The 22,836-nt window shown below is 47.5% G+C and overlaps 1 protein-coding gene across 2 annotated transcripts in view; it reads right to left on the reverse strand.

The window, feature by feature from the left end:
• Positions 1–8,386: 8,386 nt before the first annotated feature.
• The window catches only part of ST8SIA2 (ST8 alpha-N-acetyl-neuraminide alpha-2,8-sialyltransferase 2), a 40,623-nt gene continuing 26,173 nt past the window's right edge, over positions 8,387–22,836 (reverse strand). For both annotated transcript variants that reach the window (XM_044981246.1, XM_044981247.1), the window contains exon 6: positions 8,387–10,744. In XM_044981246.1, coding sequence (XP_044837181.1) covers positions 10,459–10,744 — 286 coding nt within the window. In that variant the 3' untranslated portion in view covers positions 8,387–10,458. The remainder of the gene's footprint in view (positions 10,745–22,836) is intronic.

The raw sequence follows: 22,836 nt of genomic DNA on the forward strand, positions 1-22,836 counted from the left end.
AAAGCCCCTGGCGGGCCAGTTTGTTTACCTGCCGCGTCTGCAGGTCTGGCTGATCGCGGCTCCCACTGGCCGCGGTTCGCTGCTCCATAGTCCAATCCCCTGCTCAAAGCAGGACCAACCCCAACTAAATCATCCCAGCCAGGGCTTTGTCAAGCTGGCCTTAAAAACCTCTAAGGATGGAGATTCCACCCAGGGCTGGCTCTACCATTTTTCCTGCCCCAAGCCAAAAGAAAAAGAAAAAAACAAAAAAACAAAAAGAAAAAGCCCAAACTGCCGAAGCGAAAAAAGGCGCCCGGACTGTGTCGCCCCAAGAATGGATGGAATGCCGCCCCTTAGCATGTGCCACTCCAGGCATGTGCTTCCTACGCTGGTGCCTGGAGCCGACCCTGATTCCACCACCTCCCTAGCTAATCCATTCCAGTGCTTCACCACCCTCCTAGTGAAAGTGTTTTCTAATATCCAGGGTCCTTTTTGGAACCCCCCTTCAGGAACGGGAAGGCTGCTATCAAATCCCCCCTCACTCTTCTCTTCTGCAGACTAAATAACCCCAGTTCCCTCAGTCTCTCCTCATAAGTCATGTGCCCCAGCCCCCTAATCATTTTCGTTGCCCTCCGCTGGACTCTCTCCAATTTGTCCACATCCCTTCTATAGTGGGGGGACCAAAACTGGACACAGTACTCCAGGTGTGGCCTCACCAGTGCCAAATAGAGGGGAAATAATCACTTCCCTCAATCTGCTGGCAATGCTCCTACTAATACAGCCCAATATGCCGTTGGCCTTTTTCCTGGTATGATTTACTGTTGAATAACTATCGATTTTAATCTCTTCTAGCCCTTCCTTTTCACTTAACTCTTCTACCCACATTTTAACCCTAAAAGTGTAAGGGAGTTTATTGTGTCAGGCTACATTTTGCCCAATTAAATCCCAACATTCAATTGCCCAGTTACCTTGGGTGTGCTGTTTCCCTTGACTTTAGCCCAAAATGTCAGATCTAACATTTCATTCTTAAATTGATGTGTGTTTCTCCATGAGCAACACAGAGGTATCATAAGAGATGCACTGCATGCAATTCATAGTGCTTGAGCTTGAACTAATTCTAACTTTTTAAGCTTCAACCCGGATGCAGAGCTAAAGGCTTGACAGCCACAATCTATGACTCATCTTATTATCACTCTATACAGCATCAGCAGCACTGCCTTATCGGCTCCCCAATTAATCCCAGCAATACATTAAAGTAGATTAATCCTATCTTTTGTTTGTTTGTAATATTTTCTATATGGCCCTCCCAAGTTTGATGATAAACTAACAGTACATCCATAAACTTGAATGGATGTGCCTTCATAAAATATAAGTTACACTCATCTTTAATTTTTTTTCCTAGAGATGATCATTCCCTTTGTTTTAATGCTTGGGGATTTAAATTTACAATCATCTCCCCACCCTGAGACCTCCCTGAGGGCTTCATTGGTTTCTTTCTCCAGTCACTTTAATTCTCATGCGTTTAACCATATAGCACAATCATCTACAAATAAGATAACTCCCATTCCTGTCCTTACACTTTTTGGGAGATCATTTATGATAATGTTAAACAAGGTAGGACTGACAACACTCCACTGGGGAATGCCATTGACAATATTGTAGATACCTGATAAGACTTTCCTTATTCTAATCTGTATGGTCCTCTCACTCAAAAAACCCCCCAACTAACCAAAAAACAAAACAAACAAACAGCCTTATTCACCAGAACATGCTTCCTTTTATCCCTACCTTGACTAACTTATACAAACCCTCCCTTCATGACATATCACATGCAAATGTCCACAAAACCCACACAGTTGTATACTCTTTGTTCCTCATACTTTTTTGTATTTCTGTTTCTAATTTTACAATACGATCAATCATGGATTTCCTTCCCCTAAAACCACTTTGCACATTATTTAAGATGTCATTTTTTCCAACTATGCAACTAGCCTCTCATTTATCATTCTCATCTCATAACTTTACCCACACAAGATATGATAACAATTGGTCTATAAGCATCAATTCTCATAAGTAACTTGGCTGGCTTCCTTATTGGTACTATCACCAGATGCTTCCATGCTACTGGTATTACTTCTTTTCTCATATATTATTATATAATTTTAATAAAATCCTGAAACTCCCTGCAGGTCAGCATTCAAGAAAGCATTATATTACATATACTATCTTTACCTGGGGCTGTGTTTTTATTTTTGTCTAACTTTTCCGAGTTCCTGCATACTAAAGTTTTTATTCAGTATCTCATCATCATTTCCCCAACCATTTAAGATCTCAGTTTTCTTGATCAAATTTTCTCCTCCCCACCCCCTGAAAATCTGTACTTTGATTCTTCTCCATACTAACTTTCCAGAACACTTCTGCTAGGAGTTCTGCTTTTCTTTTGTTAGAATTTGTAACTCCATCCTCTTCAATAAGATCAGAGCCAAAATTACCTGTTATTGCCCCATGTTCTATTCATTTTCCTTACTTGCTTGTAAATCTCTGAAACCTTGGTATCTGTTTTTAATTTTCCCATAATACTCCTTTCAACTCTTGTTTAGTCCTCTTATTAATTTTGTGCCACTACCTCTCCTCTTTCATATTTTGTCCAGTCCTCACTGTTCACTCTGGTTTAGCTTTTCTATATGCCTTATTTCTTCTTCAATTACAATCTCGTATTCCACCACAGAACTGGGTTCCTGATTTTAGGGCAATTTGTTACCTTATGAAAAGCTACTTTGGCTGCTGCCACAATTCCCTTTATTGTGTTATCACTAAATTCCTCTATATTAATCACTTACATACTTATTACTCAGGCATTCACCACACATACGTCTGAAGAACTCCCAATCAGCCCTTTTAAAATTCCAAGTAAGAGTACCTCCAGTGTCTTCAACATTACCCTCGCCTGGGTACATAAATGTAGGGAAATGATCACTACTCATTCCCTCTTCCTGGTAAATTTACCAGTTACATTTACTAGTTATATTGCTTGTTGCAATTCCCAGTGCCAAATAGGAAAAGGAACCCAGTAACTCAGCTAAACCTTGTTGGTTCGTTGTTATTTAGTATTCCCAGATTGTGTTCATCAATAAACTTTTCCAAACATTTGCTATCTAATTTCCCATAACTCGTTATGGCTATTCAAATCTCCACATATAATATATGGACTTTTTACTTCTCTAGTGAGTTCTCTTAATTCTGAGCACTCCAAATCTTTATAGGTCCTTAAAGTAGTGTTTTTATTCTGCATTGGAATCTCTATAGCAGTGTACTCAAAACTGAGTTTCTTTACATTTATTTCAACATTAATTTATAAAGGAAAATAAGTTCTTTCTCTATCAGAGCTGACTGTACCATATCCTGGGACTTTTAAAAGACAAACTTTTCCATTAATCACATTTCCAGTATACGCATAACATCAGGCTTGACCTTCATTTCAAAAATAGTCTTTTTTAGTTCCTGACCATGTGCTATTAAGTGTTGCGCATTCCCACAATTTCTTTTAGCACCATATTAGTTAAACTGCAGTATTTCCCTCACACAAAATTGCATTAACATGCAAATGCTTTTCTGCAGCTTTTATTATCTGTATTTTTTCCTGTTCTTTTCTGTTTGTGAAGTGCAGTTGATTACTTCTGCCCTAAATGCTACAAATGCCACCTTGTCTACAAATAAGTCTTCCCCTACTGCTCTTATATTATTTACCAAATCTTTTATAGCACTGTGTTGTAGCAATGGTTCCTTCCCCTTATTGGTTTTCTCCTCCATCCCCACCTGTCACTTTGAATGCCATTTAGCAGCTTCTGCATAAGATATCTTGTTGGTAATCCTGGTTCTTTGCATCTCCCTAGCCTGTTTAGCTACCATGAATCCTCCATAAGCTACTGTTCTTATCCCCACAGGTTTCATATGAATGCTCCTCTACACATTTACCATATCTTGTGTTTCCCCTTCATACATATCTGTCACATGGCCAAATTTTTGGCACTTGTAACATCTCAAATGCTGAGGAATGTATGGGTTAGTCCAAAATATAGGCTATCCAGCTTTACCCCATCAGGTAAAACCCTTCCTCCAAGTGTTACTTGCACGCCTATTGATGGTTTGTTTTCTCCCACCTCCTACTAATTAATTGCTTGATGAATAGCACCTGGACCCACCTATACCTTTTTAAATTTTATCCTCCATCATTTCCAGTGGGACCCCATATATTACCCCAGTTGTTTGTCAGAAATTTTTGGGGCTGGCAATCCATTTTTATTTTCCCAAGAATTTTAGTTTTAAGCAGTTTCTCAGCCTGTTCCTCAGCAGTACACTCCACTAATAAACCTCCACCCTGTAATATTCTAGCTCTTGATATAGTCCTAACATTTTCCTAATCCATTTAGCTATTTGCAAAGGATTAATGTCACCTATCTCCACTTCCTTACCCAGCAATTCGACAATTGCAATATTTTGGCATTCTGCCCTACTCTTTGTTCCCCATTCCCTGCTGCTGCTGCTGCTGCTATTGCTCATCTTTTTCCTACTTTGCACCTATTCTTCATTCCTAGCTTCTTCTTCCTTATTTTCTAGAGTGACTTCTGTACTATTCAGCCTATTTTTTTCTTCAGCCCTCCAAAACTCCTGTTTCCCCAGCTCTTCTCCCACTTGGCAGGGGCAGGCCTTTAGCACACCCTTCTGCTAAGGCTTACAAACTTTTCCCACCAGAGCAGTTAATCCTTAGCTCTGTTTATATAGTCCTTCCTTAACGCCTTCCCCTGAAACCTCCCTAACACCAGCTAGGGTCAATTATCACTTGGTTGCTAGGTCACAGGCCAGGTTGAGCCCAGCTTGCCTTAAAGGGCCAGGCAGTCTGTGATAGAGACCAACAGGCCTGAGAGAAAGACAAATATATGGAGAGGGCAAAGATCTTTGGGGTACTGCTTCCAAATCCCGCAGTCCTTGTCTGAGTCACAGATGACAGAGGAAATGGGAGCCACGAAGTATGGAACAAGAGGAAAAATCAGCAAGACACACAATAATGTTCATGATACAACACCCATTCACATGGCTTTGGCTGATGACACACTATCACACCATGAAATGGGCTGGTTGCACAGTCTCACTTGTAGACCAGTGCATAGTCCACCACTCCCCCAGCCCCCTTGCAGTGACTAGCACGGGGCGCAGTGTTAGCTGGAAGCCTGCACAGCTGGCATGCCAGAGTCTGCTTTAAGGGTGCCTGGATAACTCAAGTGAGTAGTTAAATGATATGGAGCCTTTCACCTCTGTATCACAAGTTCAAATCCAGCCTAGGTCAGTAGCACCCAAAACTTGTTACCATGTGCTGGCCTTTTGGCAGTCTATGTAAAAGCATTTTGACGGTGTGAGTTCAATTCCTAGTACCGAAAGATCAAGATCAGAAAACCACCACCACAGCTGGCTTTGATTGGCTGTCTTGTGGGGCATCAACTCAGACACCAAGGACTGGAATGATTATAGAGAACTAAATCCCCTTTCATTGCTAGAGGTCAGGGCTGGGATAGCTTTGGCCTTGTGCTGCTGCACTCTCGTGGTGACTGAGAACTTCCTGCTCCAGCACCATGAGACTGGCACCATTCACTAATACCGTGTGAGAATATCTCTTCTGTACCATTAAGGCCCTGCTCCATCTACACTGGGAGACTGGCTCATTACTAAGAGCTGATCTCAGCAATTAACCCCGTGGCTGAGAAATGATGTCACTTCTAGTGCAGGTGGAACCAACACTCAACTGAGCTTTCTGTAACAGTGCTGAAAATGCTTTAGTCCTGGCTACACAAGCAGTGTGTTAAATTGCTTTTATATGCTATGATAGAGGTCTATAAAATCATAACTAGTGTAGAAAGTAAAAAAGGAAGTGTTATTTACTCCTTCTCATAACACTAGAACTTAGGGCCACCAAATGAAATTATTAGGCAGCAGGTTTAAAACAAACAAAAGGAACTATTCTTTCACACAACGCAAAGACAAACCTGTGGAACTCCTTGCCAGAGGATGTTGTGAAGGCCAAGACTATAACAGGGTTCAAAAGAGAACTAGATACATTCAGGGAGGATAGGTCCATCAATGGCTATTAGCCAGGATGGGCGGGGATGGTGTCCCTAGCCTCTTTTTGCCAGAAGCTGGGAATGGGCGACAGGGGATGGATCACTTGATGAGTACCTGTTCTGTTCATTCCCTCTGGGGCACCTGGCATTGTCCATTGTCGGTAGACAGGATACTGGGCTAGATAGACCTTTGGTCTGACTCAGTATGGCCGTTCTTATGTTCTAATGCAGTGTTTCCCAAACTTGGGATGCTGCTTGTGTAGGGAAAACCCCTGGTGGGCTGGGTCAGTTTGTTTACCTGCCACGTCCGCAGGTGCGGCCGATTGCGGCTCCCTCTGTCCGCGGTTCGCCGCTTCAGGACAATGGGAGCTGCTGGAAGCGGCGCGGGCTGAGGGACATACTGGCCGCCACTTCCAGCATCTCCCATTGGCCTGGACCATCGAACCACGGCCAGTGGGAGCCGCGATCGTCCGCACCTGCAGATGTGGCAGGTAAACAAACTGGCCCGGCCCGCCAGGGGCTTTCCCTACACAAGCGGCGTCCCAAGTTTGGGAAACACCAGTTCAAAGCGTGCCACCGGTTCCATTTCCTAGCACAGAGACGTGTAACAAACCCTTCACTCTGCACATGCCACTTCTGTTCCGTTTTAACAGCTGTTCTGGGTTTTTTATTTTGGTCCGTAGAAAGCATGTTCAGTTTTACACTAGCCATAGTAAAAAACCCACTCCAGGTTACTACAGGAAATGCTTGTACAAGTTGCAGTGAGGGTTGAAATGTCCTTTTTCATGGTGGGGTGGGAGGGGAGATAAAAGGGGGCCAGACCCACGTATGGAACCAGACAGAGATGGAGAGCAAGAGAGAAAAAGGGAAAAGACAGCCAGGAGTACAATGCGAGCGCATGCCAGCCTGTGTGGGAAGCTGCTGCTGCTGTCATTTGGGAGGTTATTAAGGACATTCATCGTGCAACACACACGCCTGGATTCCCATCTGAGCAGCATCAATAAACTTTTTGTTTCATTCTCTTTGGAAGAGGAGCCTTAATTAGGCATGAAGAAATTTATCAAGCAGCAGCCTCCTGGAGCAGGTTGGTCCCAGTGACATCTGGTGTGATGGCTTCCTGCACAGTTCCAAGCAGCAGCAAGAATTTATTAAGACCCATGTTTCGCCCCTCCATTTGACTGAGAAATCCAAACTGCATCTGTCTAATAGCAGCCATTGCAGAGGGGAAGGCAAATGTGAAACTCAGCCGCTCCCGTAGCCTCTAACAAAAAGCCAACCTGCTGTATTGGCTTGTCTAGGCTCAGATGCTGGGTCAGTGCTGGGGTGTATTGTGCCAGTTGGCCTAGCCCTTTAGGTAAAGCGGGGATGGCAATGGAGGTTTTCAGTGAGTTTTTCAACTCATTGGCTACCGCTGTCCATTGGAGCTGGCCTGGCAGCTGTTCAGATGGGGCTTTAGGGCCAAACCTAGTAAAGCCAATGGGAGTCTTTCCAGATCCTTTTCTGCACACAAATAACTGATAACTGGCAGAACCGAAATATGACAGTTGCAGGTGATTATTGTGTAAAGCAGAGTCATTGTTTTAAACCACCAAACCTGATCCCACTGAAGAGAATGGGGAGATTTACCATGGAGTAAATACGAGCAGAATTTCACCCCTGGTTTAATGCATTTTGTTTCACGAGTGAATGGCTGGGGTCCGTTCCAGGAGCAGCAGCGTCACTGGGCTACTCTGCCTGATGAGTCGCTTTGTGTACAACTGGCATGTGCTTTGATTCAACCAAACAGCAAGCCCAGGAGCTGTTACATGTGGACCAGGAAAACAAAAATGCATTTTGTTTTTTTTAAAAAGCCCCCTGTTACGTAATGCCCTTGGCTAGACCTCATGAGGCTTTGCAGGTGTTTTAAAATATCTCGCAGGAAGACCTTTAAGTAATAGCCACACCTCCCTTTTAGCAAGGCAAGCAATCACTTTCCCTTCCAAGACCCCCATCTCCACTGCAAGGAAACCAGGCTGTGCTACTGCCACAGACATGGCACAGGCAAGGGTGCCAGCTATGGCACTGCAGTAGCTTTTTAATTTTCTAATCGGTTTAAAAATAAAAATCACACCATTTATTTTATTTCTGAAAAAAGTGATGGTAACAGCAATCGGTACCTGACCTCGGGCCACTCGCTGAAGGTAAGGAGCTGAAGTTCAGAATCCGTGGCTTCACCTTTAGCCACCACGGCCTCCTAGCTGGGCATGAATGGCGGAGGAGATGGTCTGTCTTGAATGACCATTCATTACTCAGTTGGGTAAAGCCTCTCATGGTCATAAAACAGATTTGGTTTTTGATGCTTCTTTCTTTTTAATCTCTTCCCATCTCTCAAAAAATACAAGTAATTATGTTAAGGTACAAGGTAGGATGTATACTGAGAATATCAAGATGAATTTAAAAATCTGGGCCTAAAAATAAAATAAGGGATATAATTTCCTTGGGTTAGGTAGGAACTTCTCCTACAGGCAGGTTAATCCAGAATGGTTACCTGCACCTTAATGTGAATCAGGTCGAACACTAATTAGTAGACTAGACGGTCTTACAGGCATGGCAATTTTTTGTTCAACAACATGACATATATTTTTATCTTTTAAAAGTTATGGAGGCCGGCACTCAGATTTCAAAGGGACAATGTCAAGTAGTGTAACCCCACAATGTAGGCATGTAGATAACAAAAAACCTAATACAAACAGGAACTCTTTCACAATTAAAGACAAAATTCTGTAGTGCCATTTGTTGCTGTTGTAGTTTAAATTAAACCTTCTGTATTCTTTGTAACCCAAACCAACTGCTTTCTGCTGACAAAGGAGAGTTAGGAAAGGAAACTGGAATAGAAACGGGAAGTGAAATTGACTAACCAGATCAATCTAGTTTCACTGACAAACAAACAAACAAAAAAAGTGGAAAGCAAATTTGTTTTTTTAAGAACGACGTCACTCATTTTACTGTAAGTAGTAATAGTAATGCAGGGAAGGGACTGATTTATTTAAACTATGGGTGAAATTCACCCGTGTGTGGAGGGCCAGCTTGATAGCTATATACAGTACCACTTAAGTCCTACCTAAGTCTTCAAAATAAAGATTAGCTGGGTCTTAAGTAGTCCACAGGCCTCATGGTGGTTCTCTGCTCAGACGTGAATGTCACCTGTATGATTTAATCTTGACAGGGTCCTTTTAAACCCTCACTTTTGAGCTTTCTACTTAGATGAGATTTAGGCCCATTCTGAATTTTGGAGTAGGAAGGAGAAACGGCTGTTTAACAGGTAGTGATTGGGAACCAAGAATTACAATGTGCTTGTGGTTTTCATGAGCTCTGGCAGATGCTGGGTCCCTTTGACTCCGGCACAGCGTAAGACTTAGCACTGACTGCACTGGTTTGCCCACTTGGTTCGTTCCAGGGGTTTTGCTTTTTCTATTACTTCTGTAGGAAAGGAATTAAAAAACAAACACAGCGTCCTTCTGAGACCGTCAGCCCAGTTTGATCTTCACTAGCCCCTGTGTTGTCTCCTGCTCCTGGAACTCCTTTGACAGCAAACCTCATTCAAATCAGCCTGCCTTTGAGACCCCCCTCCGGTGTCTTCTGGAGTCAGTCACTAGGGTGAGTCTCACGCTGCATCTCAAGGGCTCTGTCCAGAGTCCAGTGGCCTTTCCAAACAGGCTGCTCTGACTGTGGCATCCTTCTCACCAAACCACGTGGGATAGATCTGAACTGGTGACCATCTGGACGATGTCGTGGGCCATTCACCGGAGGCAGTAAGGTAGCTCTGCTGCAGAGAAGGGACCACGGCGCTCTGCTGCATGTCTCAGTTCCTGTCCAGTCACTCAGGCAACCTCTCAGCTGTTTAGCCACAAACAAAGGTTCCCTCCCCGCTCCCCCCACAACCCCATTATTAGCACTAAGCCAAGAATACTGAGAAGTGCCAGCACCTGGGTTCTTGGCCAAATAGACCCTAACTACCCACCTTGGACCAGTCACACACATGGCCTAACGTTTACCCATCACCCTCAAGCACTCTGAAAAACCAAGGTGACCTTCAAGCATTTTTGACGTTGTAGAACTAACTTCTTTCTGAGCCTAACCAGCCCCAGGCAAAGCCTCGAGCCCGGGCAGCAGCTTCTGACTCTCCCGTAACTTGTCTGTCACCGAACACCAAACAGTTATAATACTCAGGTCAATATATATAGGCACCACGTATATATATTTTTGTCACTGTTCTGCACGTTAACAAAGAAAACCAACCCCACTAGCCACTGCTCAGCCTTTTCTCCCGCTCCCCCTTTCTCCCATGGTGTATAGCCTGCAGGAACGTGAGCCACAGAAGCCTGTCTTACGTGGCCCCACCGCACTCTCCGACAGTCAGTTTCAAGGCTCCTTGCTGGTGCAGTGTCTTTAGGGCTTTGAACTCCAAGGGCATGGTGTGCGGGCTGGCCTGGGAGGTGTAGCCGTACTTCAGGCTGTCATAGTAGTGGTATTTGACGGGGTTCTGGTTCTGATCCCGGGGAAAAGGCCAGAAGCCATAGAGATAGATCCTGTTGCAGAAGCGGGTGGCCAGGGTGTACATGAGCAGGCCAGTGGTTGGTCGTTTTATGTGCACTTTGTTTGTTAGCCAGTACCTGGAAAGGGAGAGAAAACCAAATCCTGTTATTCAAGCCATAGCGAGATTCACAGTGCGCAGCCTACCTGTCACCTACTCTCCCCTTCCCTTCCTCTGCCCAAGCTACATCAAAGACACAGATTCAGTAGTGAGAGATGGCTGATTGATGTAGCAGTTCTGCTGGCCAAGAAATAACTACTGCTGGATTTTCTTCATGACTGAGCAGCTGTCTCTCTGTCTAGGAACTGACAACACACTTGTCACTGTGGTATCTGAGTACTTTACCTCCCTTATAAAAAAAAATCTCTTACAGTAGTGGCCCACAATATTTCAGTCCATAATCATCTTCCTTACAGCAGAGAAGGCCAATACTATAGAGAGGTCAAGTAGTCTCTGTCAACCTCTTGGAACACACACTCACACGTAGATTATACAGGCAGCTCATCGTTATCACTGATGCATGATGTCTTGACTCTCCAGTAACTGTAATGGGGTTGTGAACATTTTTTAATTTGAATAAGGGGTCGCCAAGGTGAAAAGCTGGAGACTATTAAAGCCAGTGCTCACCTCTGTGGCCCCTTGTCAGAACATACCACAGCGTTTTGGAGTAACCGTGCATACAGCAGGAGCGTGCACTAGTGTTACAGCCGTGCTTTGGGGCCAGCACTGTTGAATATTATGTTATTTTTCATGAAGGATGACAGAGAAGATGGGTGGAAGTTGCATCCTGTTGCAATGGGTCAAGTTACAACAGAAGCCCTGTTGAAAGTGGTAGCGTTTTGGGCTGTGACTAGAAAATACTGCAGAAATATTGTATTTTCACAATGGATATTGCTTGCTCCTGGAGTTTGACAGCACGGAGCATCTGCCTGCTTTCCTGAGCAGTGAGCACTGTGAAAGGAATGTCATCAAAAGGATGGGGGGTGGGTGGAAAATCTCCCCAAAGTGTATCCTTTCCCTACCGAATCACACATGTTCTACAGCTGACATCCCTGGCTGCAGACAGAACGGCCTGTAGTGCCCACAGATGCTGCTCTCCTGTGATCATGCTTGGCTTTCACTTCCCCAGCCTGTTCAAACACCTGCCATGGGGTATGTTCACTTTAGATGCCCATGGATTATGTGTAATTGGGATTTCAATTACAAAGAGCCTAGTTTCAGGCGAGTCCCTCTGCAAGGCTGATGGGGCTTTTGATAGGAGATGCAGAGCAGGGTTTGGCAGCTCTGTGCAGCATTTCTGGGAGGTCGCTCAGCATTCTGAACTTCGATTTTGCCCTCTCCGGTCCCGCTCCATCGTGCAGGCCCTTACACTTGTGTGCATTCCCACTGACTTCTGTGGGACTCCTTGCAGGTGTCCACTCAGCTGGATCCCTGTGCAGGATCTGAGCCTCACCCCTGCAAATTAGCTTTGTGGAGGAGCCATGAACATTTAGCAGCCCAGGTATAAAACCTACTTGTCTGCCTTCTACTAGATGGGAAAAAAAATGACACTCCCCGAGTGAGCTGGTGAGTAGAATTTTGTAAGTGTAGCTAATATGGAGTAGAACCTCAGGGCATGCTGGGAACACAGTCCTGCTTTCCTGTAGGTTAGCGGTGGTGACTGCTGGCGGCTAAGCATTCACATCATCTGCTAGCTGAGCGCCTGTGGCTATGGCAAAGCACTCTGCTGCAACCTTTCTGGAAGGAAGGCCTTGGTAAGATGGTGCTCCTTGGAATGGCTCATCTGCGCGCCAGACAGCATCTGAGAGGGATGCTGCTTCCAGGGTCTGACAGGGAAAGAAACATGGCCATGGGCATTGTGCGGCTGCCTCTGAATAGCCCTGCTCAGAGCCACTGTCCCTGCAGCTTCGGCCTGGCCCCATATGTCGTAGTAAGAGAAAAGCAAACGTTGCTATTGTAAAGCAGCACAGGGTCATTCTACAGGTGGCCATGAAACAGCTGTGCCTGTGTATTTTACACAGCAACCCAGAGGGCAGCCATTAGACCGATACAGCCAACGAGAGAAATGGTCTGTTATTACAGCCATTTAATACTGAGAAGCCGGGGAAAGTCAGTCAGCAGGGAAGTTACTGTAATCCAGCTACACTGGAGATACCCATAAAGCCAAATTCATCTGTTCACACTGGTGGAGTTACACCAGGGATGAATTTATGCCATGAAGTTTAACAGCCTCAAAATTCCCTCTACTACCGCTGCTGGTCTAGCACTGGCATCTTAACAGTATCTTATACTGTGCCACACCTGGGGCTGTCATACGACCCCACAAAGCAGAATACTGGCTGCATCACAACCTATCAGAGGTTTTTTTTCCAGAGGTTGTTTGTTTATAGATCCCAAGAAACCTATGAATGGACCACAGCCTTGGTAAAGTTCCACTTCAAAGGATGGGACGCCTGAAATTATACCCAATGTCCCAGTCATAGGGACAGCTGAACCTTGAAGGGTATAGCTACCCTGCAGTCAGAGATGTGACTGCAATACATGGAGATGTAGCTGAGCTTGCTTTGATCTAGGTAGCTCGAATGACAACAGCAGTGAAGCCTGCCCAGGACCCTGGGTATGTCCTCCAACAGCTAGTCAGTGCGGCCATGCCTTCACTGCTGTTATCAGGCAAGCTAGCTAGAGCCATGCTAGCTCAGGAAAATCAACACGGGCGGAAGTCCCACTTCTGACTGCAGTGTAGACAGACTCGATCTGTCTCCACTGCAAAATAAACCCAACGGCAGCACATCTGAGCACCCAGGTCAACTGACTCGGGTCTGCGGGGCTTGTGCTACTGGGCTAAAATTAGCATTGTGGATATTCTCACACAGGCTGGAGCCTGGGGTCTGAGACCTTCCCCCTTGCTGGGTTTCGGAGCCCGGGCCCAAGCCCGAGCGGGAACGTCTACGCTCTATTTTCAGCCCTATAGCTTGAGCTCCACAAGCTGGAGCTAGTTGTCCCCAGGCTCGGAGACTTGCTGCTGTGAGGTTCTTTTTGCATTGTGGCTATACCATAAGGCAGTGTTGCCCAAACTTGGGATGCCGCTTGTGTAGGGAAAGCCCTTGGAGGCCGGGCCAGTTTGTTTACCTGCCACGTCTGCAGGTTTGGCTAATTGCGGCTCCCACTGGCTGTGGTTCGCTGCTCCAGGGCAACGGGAGCTGCTGGAAGTGGCACGGGCCAAGGGATGTACTGGATTGCAGATAGGAAATTCTGACCCCGAACACTGAGCCTGACACTCTGGCTCCAACCCTCTCATGGTCTCAGCCAGAACCAGATTGTTCCAGCCCTTTTACTACTTTACAATTATCAGGTGGCGATTGGAAGCAGCAGTGCCCATCCTCTGAAGTACTTCTGGGCGGCACATGGGAAAAATATTTCCCCTTCTCAATGTCCAGGGACCTGCTGGTGCCAGGAGGCAAAGGTGCCTGCTGCCTTAGTGCTGAAGAGTTGGGATGAGGTGGGAGGGAGGGAGGCTCCAACTTGGGGCCCTTCTGGAGACAGAGAAGAAGATGGATGTGCTAAAAAGAACAAGCTCAAGGATTGAAAAGCGCTCAAGCTACGACGCCGGCTGGACTGTGGTGAATGCGTCTCATCCTCGCTTTGCGGGCACTGAGAGCTCCTCCGGTGACGTCTGGAAAGGACACAAGGGTGCTGTTTAATGAGCAGCTTGTAACAGCAGCCGCATGAGTTATGCAGGAACAAATCACTCTCTTATCTCTTTCGCTGCTCTGGTCAATTTAGACAGCATCCACATTGCCGGTGCATGTGCTGTCCCCAGTTCGGGAGAACAGCTGGGGACTGAAACAAACACTAATTAATTTTGCAAACCCAAATGAGGTTGTCTGGGCGCACATGGGATGCTGTGTCAATAGTACACCTTTAATATGCGAGGGCCGGGATTTTAATTAAGAGGCGAGGTAATCTTGAGGAAGGCAGTAATTATTTTTCAAATTGGCTACTCGAATCACCACAACTATTAAGTGTAATGTTTTATGGAAGCAGATAGCAATTAAAGGAGACAGTTAAGAGCAAAGTCTGCAACTTGAGACCTCCCTTCCCTGCGCTACTCTGGCAGCCTGGACTTTCTTCAGAAGGTGGCTGGATGGCATTTCTGTAAATAAATCGTCAGAGGCTGAAGCAGCCACATAGAGACGGGCTGACGTCGAGGTGGGCCTGGGTGAGTAATAGAAACTGTAATGCCATCAGGCAAAAGCTGCCTGAAACAATTCTTGTCCAGGATCCACAATAGTTACCGATGAAAAACCCTGTTAGATCATCATGTCTGTCCCCGGTAAGGACAGGATGCAGCCCCTTATGGCGGACCTGTTCACTATTAAACGGATACTTGATTGTAATAAAAAAGGCAACAGCTTCAAGAAATAAAGCCCCAGCAGTCTTGTGCTGTAGGGAGTGATGCTGGTTGGGACCAATTGTTCCTGTGTGGCATTGCTAGACCAGGGCCGGCTTTAGGAAGTACGGGGCCCAATTCGAACAGTTTCGACGGGGCCCTGGCAGGGATGACTAAAAAAACCCACAAAAACAAACAAAAAAAACACATGTAAAAAAACACGTGGGGCTTGTACTCACCGGGCGGTGCTCCGAGTCTTCGGCGGCACTTCGGGGGTGGGTCCTTCACTCGCTCCAGATCTTCAGCGGCACTGAAGGACCCGCCGCCTAAGTGCCACTGAAGACCCAGAGCAAGCGAAGGACCCGCCGCCAAAGTGCCGCCAAAGACTCGGAGCAAGTGAAGGACCCGCCGCCAAAGTGTCGCTGAAGACCTGAAGCGCCGCCAGGTGAGTAAAAATGAAAAAGGCGCCTCTAGCCAGGGAAGGGATTCTCACTGGGCGCAGGGCCCTCTTGGCACGGGGCCCAATTCGGGGGAATTGGTGGAATAAGCCTAAAGCCGGCCCTAGCTAGAGGGACTATCTTTCGTAGGCGACTTAAAACAGAGATCCTGAGCCCTGCGGTCACTGGAAGGTCCCATGGCACTGGTTTTTCCCCAAAAGCAGACCAAATATAACTGCCCCAGTTAGAAGCTGACCAGGACACTGGGCTGATGTCAATTTCCAATTCAATTTCCAGTGCCCGCAGAATTCCTTTTCACCTTGTCTCGTAAAATGTGGCATAGCACTGTTAGTGGTTTCAGGCACTTTGCTGGTTTTCCAAAATCTCCCCGTACAGCATTACTGTGTGCTGTTCAACTATTGGTATGTTCCACTCCAGAAGTGATTGTATCCCAGCCCTGGAGGAAGTGATCTCTGTGCAGGGCCTCTGTATTGTAAAGTAAGTCCTGTGAACTTCCAGGATGGATGGGAAACACTCTGTCATTCTCCTTCGTGAAACTGTAGCCTCCACTGAGGATGGTGGTGGTTCCTCCACCCTGCACATCAATAGGATTCACAAGTCTCCCTTACACTCATCTCTGCTTAGCATCACTCTGCATAGAGCCTGCCCGTAATTTGTGTGGAAAAGTTCTGCACAGCCAGACAACACTGTGGGACTGCCAGCTGTTTGTTTCAATAACAGAGAGAGCTGATTTGCAGCTAAACAGCACGTCTGATCCCCATGCTGATGGGTCCTACAAAGGCCTGGGTTGGATTGCATGTATCCTTTCAGTTGAACAGAAAAATCCCTGTGATAGGAGAATGCCACTGGAGCGGGTAAAAGGAACCCAGGTCAGCCAAGAAATCAGGTTATAGGAGCATCCGCTGCTGTTTTTCAGTGATGAAAGTCACAATAAATAAATAAACAAATGTAACCCCAGGCCTTTTTAAACCAACTTATTCATAAAAGTGAGATAAAAAAAAAAATCAAACACACTGTTCTGGAGAAGCTGGTCCCTGACTGGTAGAAACATTCTATAGATGTGCCCTATATACACCAGTCAGATCAGTGGGTCAAATTCTAGTCTCAGTTACATTGGTATAAACCTGGAGTAAATCTATTGCATTACTCCAGATTGATGTTGGTGTAGCTGAGAACAGAATCTGGCCCATTATCTGCCTAGCATGCTGTGGCTGCTATACATAATCAGAATGCACCTAAAATATAGGAACAATCATCTTTCCACCAGGCTAGCATCTGGCAGACCTATTCCGTCTGTCAATCTAGGTTCCTAATCTACCACCCTTAACTATGTAATAACTGAACGCCACATAAAACAATCAAACTTGCATTGGTCACTGTAGAAATGGGACCAGATCCCCTTAACGCCCCTTTAACTTTGGCAGGAATTTGGATTCCAAAGCTGGATCAGGATCTCAATTTTACAGTTGGCTCTAACTGTATAACAAGCCAGATCAAACCCCCACACTGTGCAGAGTTTGGAATCCACAACCACATTCAGTGTGTGGCTTAGGCCCATCTCTAATGATCAGACATAAAATCAAGTTGCGGGGAGAGAAGCCATCACACAGCGTTTCTTGCCTTGAAAGTAAACAGCTCGGCATTTACTGTATGCAACAGCTGTTCCGTGCCATTCAGCCGCTCTCTCTCCTCATTCAGAATTCAGATCCTTCCTTACAACTCACTCCTTGTGGTCCAACTCCTCCTTTGAAGCTCACCTCAGTCCTTTGCAGTGACAACTGTACATTTCACAGCATAAAGAGGAGAGCGAGGGAAAGTGACTCTCAAGAGAGCTATACGCCTGCCTGCCTTTCCCTCGCACTCCATGTGGGGAGACATCCCCCTCCTATTACCTTCCCCCACCCCGTCTGTTTCTTTTGTCATGTCTTGGCTTTAACTCCACCTTGTAAGCTGGGACCTCATCTGTAAAGCCCCAGGCTACAGGTGGGACACTGCAAACCGTAGGCCCCACTTCAATCCCACTCTAAGTCTTATTTTGAGAACGGCAGCGGTGCACAGACTTTGCGTAGGTGTAGCCCCTCTGCACAGGGATGAATGTCACCCTCATTATTATTAATTATTATTTGTGCCGCTGTAGTGCCGAGCAGCCCCAGCCCTGGGCCAGGCCCCCTTTGTGCTAGGTCTGTACAAAAGCAGAACACAAGGAGGGTCCCAGCCCCAGAGAGCTCACATGACTCGTATTCATTATTCTGAGGCTGGACCTAAAAGGAGACCCCTCCAGTAGGTTCGGGCTAATATTGATTTATCTAGTTTTTAACAGAGGGTGTTAATAAAAAGCCAATACAATTAGAAATGCTCCAGCACCTGGAGGTCATGGTGATGGGTATAGTGATAATGCCAAAACAGACAATGAAATGTGTCCATCAACCTTCTATAAAAATAGTTACACTCAAACCTCCACATACACAGCCAGTTAAATCCCACCACCCTGCTCTTTTCGCAAATGTACGTCTCTAACACAAGCTGCTTGGCAATGAGATTATAGGGCTCCTAGGAGCCACTCACAGCTGACTTGTCAGGCGGCCCGCTTGCTTTCCAGCCTGCGAGAGAACCCCTCAATTCCACATGCCCCTTGCCAGCTTGGCGTTTTTCAGAATCACTCTGAAGTGCTTGTGCATTCCAGGAACCTCATGGCCCCAGGGCTGCCCTGGAGTGCTGGCTGCAGGTGTGATGAAAGATTGAGCCCCATGCTTCTAGGTGGGGCTATTCTTACTCCTAGGTAGAAATACCATTTCAGAACTGCCACAGTCTCCTTCCCTGTGGCCCTCAGGGCAAGAGGTTCATGCTCCGTTGGCCTCCTGCCTTAGAACCCCATCCAAACCCTAGGGATGCGCAGCTTGTCATGTCTGACTGCAGAAAGACGCCCCCTTTGCCTGCTCCGCAAATCATCTGGAATTCCCGAGACCCTGCTCCACAGCACGGCCCTCAGGGTGCTCATTTAAAGCGCACTCCTAGCCAGAGAAGTGACGTTTCGGCTGCCATCGCGGAGGATGATAATAATCAATATTTTACATTTACAACAGTGCCTTTCCTTCCAATTATCAGAGGGGCAGCCGTGTTAGTCTGGATCTGTAAAAAGCGACAAAGAGTCCTGTGGCAGCTTACAGACTAACAGAAGCATTGGAGCATGAGCTTTCGTGGGTGAATACCCACTTCGTCAGATGCATGTGGGTATTCACATTTCCTTCCAAAGGATTCCAACATGCTTTCTGCGCGAACGGGCGAGATCTTGTTCCAGCCACCACTGAAATGCAGCCTTCTCTGGGTGGAAGACAGAAGCTGGTTAGCCGGGCGCAGGGAATGAGGAACTGTAATGTATCTGGTGGAACCGGAGAAGGAATTTATTTACCATCGCTGGAATGTGCTTAAGACACAACTGTCTCTCTCCAAAGAGTGCTAATGGAATCTTTAGGAACTCTAAGCGTCAGGGTTGCTTGGCTGGCAAACAGTCCACAGCTCTTTCTCCCCCGCCCTGTCTTGGTGACATTCAGCTCAAGCTGGCTCAAAGCTCACAAATCCCAAGATGTTCTACCCTCACAGCCAGTTCTGAACATCCCTCAGGAACGGTCACTGCATTCCTGTTATCCTGTGCAGACCCCGGCCCTGCGAGGGTTTAATAACAAATGGTCCCACTGGAAATTCACCCGCCAGCCGCTCTCCAAGCCAGCGAGTGGCTAACCCTCCGCGGTGCCTGTATCCAGCCCTGTGTCCCTGAGGGTGACCTGGAGTCAGGATTGCAATGATGCAGCATTAGTCATTCGTTAGCTCTCAGTTTGCAGGCTTGTTCTCCCGCTGCTGGGCTGACAGGTACAAGAGCCAGAGTGGGAGGGCAGGTCAGTCTGTTGCCTTCATGGCTGCAGGGCTGATCCTCTTGGTGGGGTTGAGCTGACTCTGTGGCTGTAATTGAATTAGCTCTGTTCAGTACCAGCTGCCAGCTCTCTTCATTTCCTCTCATCTCTGCCATCTCATTACAGATGTGACTAGTTTCGGGAAGAGCCAGCGATTCTGCCCTTCTGCTGCTCACTTCATTGGCTGCGGGTCCTGGCCCCTGAAGCCTTTAAGTAGCCCAGTGGCCTCTGCTGTAGCTCTGACCAGTCATGCCACCTGCGCCTGCCTGAAACTGGGAGGGGAGAAAAGACTGGCAGCCCAGAGCCCAGACTGGCAGCCCAGAGCCTCAGTGAATGGGAGGCCAATGTGGTACTTAGGATCAGCAGTCTATGCCCGGTCAATATATATCCAGCTTCCCTTTGCAAGCCTCCTGTGCACCAATGCTCTGGCCTTCTTGGGCACCCATCCTAGCACTGGGCAGTGCACCAGTGCCATGGCCTTACTGGGCACCCATCCTAGGCACCAGGCAGTGCACGGCCTTACTGGGCACCCATCCTAGCACTGAGCAGTGCACCAGTGCCATGGCCTTTCTGGGCACCCGTCCTAGCACCAGGCAGTGCACGGCCTTACTGGGCACCCGTCCTAGCACCGGGCAGTGCACCATTGCCATGGCCTTACTGGGCACCCATCCTTGTACTGGGCAGTGCACCAGTGCCATGGCCTTACTAGGCACCCATCCTTGTACTGGGCATTGCATCTGCCTCCTGGTTTGACTGGTGCTGTCTGGCTGGACACCCGCGCTCACAGGAAGCATTTTCAGAAGGCCGAGAGAAGGATGTTCTTTCCTAGCGTTCCGGTGTGGTTCCCCCTTTCCCACAGATCCCACCAGATTCCTTACACTGTCACTTTCTGTATCCTGGATAGTCACCAAGTTCTGCTGGCAGGGAACTCGATCCCAGAGCAAGGGAGCATGCGCAGAAAGAGGCCCTGAGAACTCATCCCCAATTGCACCGAGAGACGCCACCTAGGGGCTGCCCGAAGCACTGCTGAGCCTGGCACTTCCACGGCCCCAGGGTTCTAGGGTGTTCATGCTTTGTGGCTCCGCCATCCCGTCGTTCACTTAGGATCGCCAGCCCCTCTTCTCTAGCAGCTGCACCGTGCAGGCCGAGTGCAGCTCCTCTTGGCAGCCTTGCATCTGGTTTATTTCAGGAGACACACGGGAGAGCACAATATCCATCAGCTCCCCGTCAAGCCCTGACAGGCCTCCGTTTGGCTTGCTTTGTGTGCCAGAGGCCTCCAGGCCAGCTTGATGGGTTGCTGCTGCAAGGAGCCGTTCTGCAGGGCTAGGCCAACCAGCGAATGAGCTGCAGCATCAGTAGGCGAGATCCAGTACCAGGCCCATGGAGCGACTCCTACGCTCTGCTCTCCTCCCAGCCGGAGACACCACAAGGCCCTTGCCAATATCTCACGCAGCATCTCCTGTGGGGAGTTTCTGGCACAGGGATGCGCTGCAATCATAGGATTAGCAGCCTGTTGATTTAAAGGGCTTATTACAGAAGCTTAATTTTATTTTGACAGATGAAAGTAAGTCAATTATAGCTGGAAATAGCTCAAGGTTTGGGTTATATTTTGTGCCTCCTGTGTCCTGTGGGATCCTTCCTCCCCTTCCTTGGATAGTGACTCTCCTGCCTGAGAGTCCTCTGAGCCCAAGGAAACCACCGCCCTGCCAGGCGAAAGCAGGAATTCATTCTGATCCCCATTTGTGGTTAATCCAGACAGCAGGATCCTCCTTTCCCTGTTGTCCGGCCAAAGGGCCCCAAGGAGGCTGCTGTCTGCTCAGGTGGCAGTGCTCTGAGTCACACACCTGTGCAAACATGCGATCAATAGTCCTTTGGGTTTGTTTCTGCTGAAAACCAGCCCCTGCTCCCTTCATACACACGCCGGCCCTCAGGTGTGTTCCCAGGAGCTGCCCTGAGTGCACGCTCGGTGCTGACTGTTCTGCGCCCCCAGGCTGGGATAAGGCTCTACGAAGCGCAGATCAACGGATCAAACGTACAGAAACAGACACCACCACTCTGGGAGGAAAAACAACACTCGTGGGGGAGGCAAAGCCACAAAGGGGCGGTGGGAGGGGAGTGCACGTGCAGACAGGTGTGTGCACAACTTCACATCCCAGGAGAGGGGAAAAAACATCTGGAAGGAAGGGGCTGCTGCTGACCCCCGCTTCAGAGAGCAAAGCTTGGATCACCTCTAATAGTCCACACTGACGGATCATGGTCCAGCTGCCCAGTACCCTGTGGATTCTCCTTTTCTCCCTCTTTGGTTTACATGGAAGCCTCACTCCTGCATTAATAAACCCCTTTGTCTTGGTGCCTAAACTGCTGCTCATCTGACCTGAACGACACATACATGTCATGGCTAACTCCCACTCACCTGAGGCTCCACTGACAAAGCGGGCGACAACTTCTCCTCTATTCCATTCCATCCATCCATCATTAATCTAATCTATTCACCTGGCCCATAGCACCACATCACCAGAGCACCTTGTACAAACAACGTGACTGACCACCTCAGCCTTCTCTTTGGCTCTCTCTGCCAGAGCAGTAGGGCCAACACCAAGTCCACACAACAGTGCTGCACTTCATAGCCGAGCCCACGACCGACCACCCCATCCCAGCCTGCAGGACAATTACCAATTCCTCAGTGTTGCCACAACCTGATGATGTTGCATCTCCATGCAGTGTTGCAATGGTAGATGAGGACAGTCCTTAGCTGTTACGCCAGCTCCCCCCTGGCTCTGTGAAGAAGAAAGTCTGTTCTAGGGAAGTTCTTGTTTATCTCTGGAGAGCCTGTGATCTCAGGAGGCTTTAGTAGGAACCCTCAGACCTTCAGCTTCAGTTTTGGATCTGAAGCCATTAAAACAGGGAGCAGAAGAACTTCACTGCATCCTCAGCACTACTAAGCCTGCAACGTTTCCAGGGGACGGGGGATGTAATAGAGAGAGCCAGAAATAAAAAGGGAGAAGGAGTCTGTATTGATAACACTGGGGAGAAGAACCAGCCTGACAGCCTGCGAGTCCCTCTATTCACAGAGAAGGTAGACCAGAAGGTCCCCTCACATCGCTTCCCCTAGACTTAACCTCCTGAGGCGTAAAAGGAAATTAAAGCCCATCCAATCCTTGGCCTCTCACTTGAGACTGGCAATGAAGTTGCCACTCACAGTGATGGGTTTTATGAGGTGAATGCATATCCACCAAGAAGGGGGCTGAAACCAAAGTAATTTCACACGGGCTATTCTGGAATAGCCATCAGATGGTAGCAACTTTCCTTCACTCCTGTCCCAGGCTAGATTGAAATCAATGAAAGGCTCTGTAGCCCATTCCCAATCTCCTGATCCAACTAGCTCTGTGAAGTCCATGCCTGTGACCGAGACAGA

This window comes from Mauremys mutica, chromosome 11 (assembly GCF_020497125.1).
Source record: "Mauremys mutica isolate MM-2020 ecotype Southern chromosome 11, ASM2049712v1, whole genome shotgun sequence".
NCBI lineage: Eukaryota > Metazoa > Chordata > Testudines > Geoemydidae > Mauremys > Mauremys mutica.